The 7,717-nt window shown below is 43.5% G+C and overlaps 1 protein-coding gene across 1 annotated transcript in view; it reads right to left on the bottom strand.

The window, feature by feature from the left end:
• Window positions 1–7,018, bottom strand: part of LOC311355759 (tomoregulin-1-like) — a 13,023-nt gene extending 6,005 nt beyond the window's left edge. The window contains exons 1-5 of the mRNA XM_084475579.1: window positions 6,888–7,018; window positions 6,351–6,547; window positions 1,065–1,174; window positions 685–814; window positions 1–20 (exon numbers count right to left, since the gene is read on the bottom strand). The exon at window positions 1–20 is cut by the window's left edge and continues 7 nt beyond it. Coding sequence (XP_084331705.1) covers window positions 1–20; window positions 685–814; window positions 1,065–1,174; window positions 6,351–6,528 — 438 coding nt within the window. The 5' untranslated portion in view covers window positions 6,529–6,547; window positions 6,888–7,018. The remainder of the gene's footprint in view (window positions 21–684; window positions 815–1,064; window positions 1,175–6,350; window positions 6,548–6,887) is intronic.
• Between the last annotated feature and the right edge of the window lie 699 nt (window positions 7,019–7,717).

Genomic DNA, 7,717 nt, shown 5'->3' with positions numbered 1-7,717 from the left:
TCCGGACCCTGATCCACCATCTGAGAGAGAGAGAGAGAGAGAGAGAGAGAGAGAGAGAGAGAGAGATGGATGGGGTGGAGAGAGATAGAGAGAGAGAGGGGGGGAAGAGAGAAAATTGAGAGAGTGAGTACAAATAGAGCAAGAGGGGACCAAAAATAGGTTTGTCATTAATGTGTGCCGTGTCTATTTTTAATGTCCAATTCTCTGTGTTTTAGTGTTTAGGTGCCTGTGTGGGAGAGTCTGCGTTGGTGTGTGTGTGTGTGTGTGTGTGTGAGTGTGTGTGAGTGTGAGTGTGAGTGTGTGTGTGTGTGTGTGTGTGTGTGTGCAAGGCATGCAGGTGTGGTCTATTTGTGATTACATAATATGTGTTGTGAACATACCTACACACTGTGTTTTAGTGTGTGTGTCTGTGAGGGTGTGTGTATGTCAGAATAAGTGTACATCTTTATGTGTTTGTGTGTGTCTGTGTGGATAAGTGTATGTGTGTATGATTGTTTTTGTGTGTGTGTGAGATCGGTGTGTGTATAAGTGTATGTGTCTGTGTTTATGAGTGGATGTATTTGTGTGTGTGTGTGTGTGTGTGTGTGGATAAGTGTATGTGTGTGTATTTGTGTGTATTTACATGTGTGTGTGTGTGTGTGTGATGTGTGTATAAGGATATGGGTGTTTGTGTGTGTGTGTTACCAGTATAACAAGTCCCTTCTGCCATTATGGTGACAGCTCTCTGCTTCCTGCAGGCGGCTCTCCGGAGGAAACACTCGTTCTGGTACGTGTCTCCATTAGAGCCACACACTGGGATGTACTTCTTATGACACTACACACACACACACACCAACACACACACACACACACACACATGAATCATCACACACGCACACAAACACAAACACACAAATTAACACACACACACGCACACACACAGACAGACATGGACACACAAGCATACATACAAACAAACAAAATGCATAAAAAATGTTAACAATTATATGGTTGATTTAGTTGACATTTCTTACTCATGCATATTAGTCACGTGTGTGTGTGTGTGTGTGTGTGTGTGGACTCACGTTGAACTGACACACACACTTGATGTCTGCTCCGTTCTCGCGGCAGGTCCCTCCGAAGCGGCAGGTCCCAGTGTCACACACACGCAGGTCACTCTTCTTCTCTGACAGGTCTGGAGAACGCACACACACACACACACACACACACACACACACACACAGAAGCACAGATGCACAGACGCACAGACGCACATCATATCAGAACAGTTCATAGTGTAGAAACACACACACACTGTAACAAGTGCATTACACACACATTCACCTGGTTATAAATACATCATAGAAGACACACACTCCTCTTATTGTATAGAAAAACACAGTCCCAAACATCCCCAAACACACTGCAGTATAAAAACACACATACAGACAACGTATTTCAGAGTCTACCACAATTCAAAGTATGTATGTATTTCAACAGACAAAACACCTCCATACATGAGATCTAACTAAAAACACATAAATAAACTAATAATATCATGTCAAGCAGATAACATCCACTTCCAAGAGGAAATGGAGGAATGTTTAAGCAAACAAAGCCTCAGGTAAGAATGCTTTGAGCCTAGTTACTGAGCTGCTACCTGAACACCCAGCTGGTCACAGCTCATTGGCCACAACAGCCCCCGGGTACCCAATTAAAGCTGGTAATTACAGGGTCATGACCTCTGTGTCCCGTCTAATCAGGAAATACCTTTATGTAGCCCATCGGACTACAACCACTCCCAACCCTTTCTATTACCGTCATCATTATTGTTGTCTTTACTGAGCATGTTATTTATTAGGGGTCCTACGGAATCTCCGTAGGAAACCTATTGTATTCGTTAGTATTATTATTATTATTATTTTTATTCTGACTTTTTGGCTCCAAAAGTTATAAAAATTGGCAGGCTTGTAGAACTCATAAAGTTAGTTAAGGAATCAAAAGATGGGCCAGAAAAACACATAGGTGGCGCTATCACAAGGCCTTGAAGTTCAGGACTTCAACAGGCTGCCATTACCACTAGGAAGGTGCAATGTGTATGAAACTTGGTATACATGCACCATTTCTCATGATGAACAACTTTCACATTGCAACCCATATGGTCAGACCATTGGGATATAGTGCAGTGACCACAACTTGACCAAACACCCACACATTAACTCCTTTGGTGCTGAAAGTGGGAAAAGCTCCAAACTTGGCACACACGTACCAGGTCACTGTGGGACTATAGGCTGATTAAATAATAGCAATAAGGCAAAAGACAGCAGAGATATGCATTTTAAAGTGAAATACATGCACATGTATACAGCTCTACAACACGTTTAAACAGCTCCAACATTGCATCCAAAACACCTAGGCCCAGCTGTTGAATGTGGCTATTAAGAGGAGATTCCATAGTATACCCATGCCAAATTTGAAGACTATATCTGAAAAAACAATCAAAAAACATTAGTTTGAAGTTCTCCCTTCTGAACCATGGCCTCTCTACAATGCAGGCTGGGCCTTAAAGGGGTACACACGTTATTTCGCAAACATCCGTTTGACAGTGGATTTTGACACTGTAGGCTTTAGAAACATGGTTGGTGATTGTTTTGATATGTTAACTGCTGGAAAACCAGTTTTTAAGGCACCATACCTCCAAATAGGAAAGACTTATATTTCTCAAAATATACTCCAATCTGCCCTTGGCAGTCTACGGTCATACTGTCGGTCATACTGTCAAACTGTCATATTGTCGTTCATACAGTCATACAGTCATACTTTTGTTCATACAGTCATACGGTCATACTGTCAGTTATACAGTCATACTGTTGGTCATACTGTCATACAGTCATACTGTCTGTCATACTGTCATACTGTCGGTCATACAGTCATACTGTTGGTCATACTGTCATACTTTCGTTCATACAGTCATACTGTCGGTTATACAGTCATACTGTTGGTCATACTGTCATACTGTCTGTCATACTGTCGGTCAAACTGTCATACTGTCGGTCATACGGTCATGTGAGAATGTGAAAATCCCTTCTCACTGTCTCTCCCCACACATATTTAATGTGGTATTTGGACTTCTGGCGCACTAAGGGGCAGAAGGTGCCTTGGCCAGGGAAGTTCCCCTTGTTATTGGTATGGCCCAATCAGTCCACCTGGGACTTATTGGCTTATATAAGGGGAGTCTCATGTTGTGGCAGAGGGGGAAGGTGCTGGCTTGACAAGAGGCCAGTACTGGAGCACATGGTATATGTGGCGGCTAGGCTGATGGCTAGGCTGATGGCTAGGCTGATGGCTAGGCTGATGGCTAGGCTGATGGCTAGGCTGGTGGCTAGGCTGGTGGCTGTCATACCGTAGGACCCCGTTATTGTTGCTGGTTTATGTATTGTATTTATTGTTTTTTACTGGTGTCTTTTTAACCAACATGTATTTATTGTGACGTACTGTGATATGTTTTAACCAACATGTATTTATTGTGACGTACTGTGATATGTTTTAACCAACATGTATTTATTGTGATTGACTGTAATGTGTTAAAACCAACATGTGAAGTCAAAGGGAAATTTCCACATTTGTGAATTACTATTATTACAACGCCTGTTTACAATGTATGGCCTGTTTGGCTAACACTCCGACAAAAGCCAATTACACTAGTTCCTTTTGAATATAATCAAGCTCTTAAACCCTCTGAATTGCAAGTAGTTATGAAGAACGGTTTTATGCACGCTTGCAGCCGCAAAATGTGTAATTGTAAGTGCGAGACAAAAATAAAGCCAGTCATGCAGGAATAAATGCTTATTCAGCCAGTGCACAGTCCCTGAAGACACCGGATCAGCACCTCCGACAGCTCAACGCACTGAGAGGAACTGTGTTCTACATCTAGAAGACTTTGGAAGTGAAGCTATGTCTACCTCTATCTGTACATTGTCTCTTTGTGTATTGTCGTGTTGTGTTAATGTTTTTTCAACCGCTTTTTCAGCGAGAAATTCAGACCACACTTAAAATGTCATTTTTGAATACATTTTGATAACATTTTCTGCATTCATTTGAATGTTGCTCTGATGATTATCAATTGTCTGATACCATATGGTTCCTAACCAACTAAACTCCCATGGCCTTTTCCATCTCGCGTGCTATTGGTTACATGGGCGGCCAATTATAGCTTGTTTGCCAAGTCAGACAGGTCAGTGGAGAATAGACGTTTTGGTGTACACTAAACCTGAGATTCCAACTGGGAGATGTGTGTGTGCGTGTTCATGCCTGGCCGTGTCAGTGTGAGTGTGTATGTAACTGTATACTATGATGCGTGTGTGAATTCGTGAGGGTGAGGGATTGGTTTCAATACTGCACCATGTAGTAGAATTTCATCTCTCTGAATGCTGATGAAAAGCGACCCCTAGATGAGATTTGTTCAGTGATTGAGTATTGCGGTTCATGTTTGAACGCCGACTGAAATGTACAGGGTTAATTTGTATTGAGATAAGAAGACACCTTATTAAGCTTGGGAGGGGAAGCTAGCATGCTACAGCTGAAACAAAAATACATAAAATGCTGGTTTTAATGTTTTATATTATAATAAATAAATGACGACGATCTGAAAAATATGGTGGATGACCCACAACACAGCTGTACATTGTCTACAATATATATCCATTGTATTTCATTGTGGTGTTTATTAAACGATCACTAAATTGACATCCCCCGACACTAAATACGCCACTTTAATCCACGGCGGCACCATTAAGCATTTTTTAACACTTTAAGGCATTGGCCGTGCTGCTTCCTGGAACTAGTTGCTAAGCGATAAGTAAGCGATTCAGAATTGACTAGTGTTAGAATGATGTGTGTTGCCGGGTAACCAGCGGGAGCAGCACTCAGGAGGAGGTCAGAGGACTGTGTTCTCAATGAACAGAGGAGTGTTGTGCTGCTCCTCTCTCCCACCATCCAGTCAGGCATGGATAACTCCTGCTGGCTCCCTCTCTCTCTGACAGTGGATATCGCTCTGTGTCTGTATCACTCAGTCTCTTTCCACATTGCCATCACTGTCTTTCTCTCTATCCCTATTGCCTGCTCTCTCTCTCTCTCTCTCTCTCTCTCTCTCTCTCTCTCTCTCGGCCACAGAGTCACTTGTCATATGTCCTATTTCCATACGACCATATGTCCTATTTCAATTGGATGAAATACACAAAACCTCTTTATAGAGATTGAACCTTTGAATGATACCACTGAAGTGTGTCGTAGCTCTAGGAATAACGTAAGAAGGCTTGGATCGTTAGCTGTGGCCAAGTGGAGACGACTTCATACAACAGGGCTCTGAGACTAATCCCTTAGCAACCTTCTGCTTGGAAGATTATAAGACTGGCGTTTTATTAGGACCCACTGGGAGGAGTGGTTCGTCTGGTTTTCCGTGCACAACACAGTGGAGCTGAGGCCAAGATGGGCGACGTTGTGTGTTCTAACAAACAATCTACCTATTTATGTGAAATGTAAATGAAAGTTTTGTATAATAATCTTGTTCCTCAAGTGATTTACTCACTTGTAGTTAATACACCTTAGGATAGTAGTAAAGTAGAATAAATAGTACTAATTCATAATCCCTGACTGGAAACCTGGGAGTCACAGCAAAAGCCCAGGACAAGTAGAAAAGTGAGGGGAAAAGGTAATATAAAGAAATATAATCAAATAAAACTACAAAGACCATGGGTACTAGGATTCAGTAGGAAGCCAGATGTAAAAGTTTGGGGGAGCGAGGGATGGAAGTGGGGGCACTGATACAGGAAATGGGGCACAGGAAACCTATAATGGGTGCAGGTTTAATTGCTGCTCTTGTGTGAAGTGCCAATGAGCCAGACATTAAACTCTAAACATCTGGATAGTCCCAGAAAAAAGCTTGGTAGGCCTACCTCTAGATGTGGATGGATGTATTTTGGAGACCAAAGCATGTTATGTGTTTGGTGTCACACTGATAAAAATAGAGCAGCTCCAGATGTCGAAGGAGGCCCAATGTATATGCTTGTTTTTGGAGTTTGGAGTGTGTGTGTGTGTGTGTGTGTGTGTGTGTGTGTGTGTGTGTGTGTGTGTGTGTGTGTGTGTGTGTGTGTGTGTGTGTCAGTAGCCAGCACATGTAAGTCAGGGTACTTAGTGGCAGATCAGAGGCAGTTTTGGCGTGTCCTCACAGAGTCGATTTTAGGTCTAATTGTAGGTTTGCATGTGGTTAAATGAATGTATATGCTGGTGGGTCCTTAGAAGTAGCCATTCACCGTCAGTGCCATAGTATTCTAACGTTTGCTTTTACCCCCTTAAAAAAAGGTTTAACTAACCTAAACAATCCTTGTCTTTCCCCGGTACACACTCTCCGCTGGTGCGGGCGAAAGAGCTCTGAGTCCGGGGGACACACGCCATCAGGAGCACACAGAGTAGAGGGGAGAGTAACCGGACCGACACCGGGGACAGCGAGCGACCCGAGCCGCTGACGAGACGAGATCCTCCCGAGGGCATGGTAGAACCGGTAGCGAAGCTGCGGAGATGGAAAGAGATCATGGGTCCCCTTTTCAGACCTTCTTTCCCAAATCCACCAAACAGGGCAGTGAACGCAGAATCTCCGATTGAGATTGACTATCTAAAACCGCCTGCGGTGCTGGACTATTGTCCCCTCACCCAGATAGTATTTCCCCCCGTGATGGTCTATGAATTTGGTTTCATGTTTGCCGTGATGTGTAGAAAGCAGAACAAACCAAACATCACAGGACAAAAGCAGGGCCTGTATTGAAAAGCACGTATTGATCCCCCCCCCCCCAGCCCTCCGTCTGACCGTGGGTAGGCTACACGGTGTTGGGACTATCCGCCTTAAACCTTACCTTTAAACGTGTTTTATCTCATTATTATCGCAGGACCAGATACGGCGACGCGTCTCTCCCTCCCGTCTCCCGTTCAGACCGGGCAACCGAGCATCCTCGTGGAAGAACCGAGGCTCAGATGGTAGAAATACGCTTCGACAATGTCAGAAGGGGATGTGATTTTTTTTTGTGAATCACCATCAACAAAGAACCTCGACGGCGATGGTGATGTAGATCACGTGACGCTCAGGAGAGACCACCCCCACCCATATCCTCCTGGTGTGTGTGTGTGTGTGTGTGTGTGTGTGTGTGTGTGTGTGTGTGTGTGTGTGTGTGTGTGTGTGTGTGTGTGTGTGTGTGTGTGTGTGTGTGTGTTCTCAGGATGTAGTCGTCCAGGACTAGATGTTGTACCCGTATCCTGGTGGGGAGAGAGACCACCCCCACCCCTATCCTAGTGGGGGGCTGGAGGAGGCACGGAGAGGTGGAGAGAGACACAGATATGGGAGCTTTTGTGATGTCTTAATATATGAATGATTGGAAGATACTCAGTAATAGACAATAATAAAACCTAGATTCTAATAGGTTATACGTCCTAAGCAATAAGTGGACGTATATAATTAAATAGGAGTAGCTGATTGTACATATTGCGATGGTCAGAAGATTGGTCAATGAACATTTTGAAGCGAAACTGTGTAAAAAAAATGTAATTGCTAGAATAATCAAAATGTGCTTCAATGGACTGCAGATTAACACGAACACCCCACAAATTTGGATGCACATTTTTGTCCAGTTTCGGATCCTTTCGTGTGATCCGTAAATGTAACGTTCTCTATTGGTTTTCAGATGTTCAG

The sequence above is a fragment of the Micromesistius poutassou genome, assembly GCF_964030765.1.
Source record: "Micromesistius poutassou genome assembly, chromosome: 11".
Classification (NCBI taxonomy): Eukaryota; Metazoa; Chordata; class Actinopteri; order Gadiformes; family Gadidae; genus Micromesistius; species Micromesistius poutassou.
The sequence above is the reverse complement of the archived record's forward strand: the minus strand, read 5'-3'. Positions and strand labels throughout refer to the sequence as shown.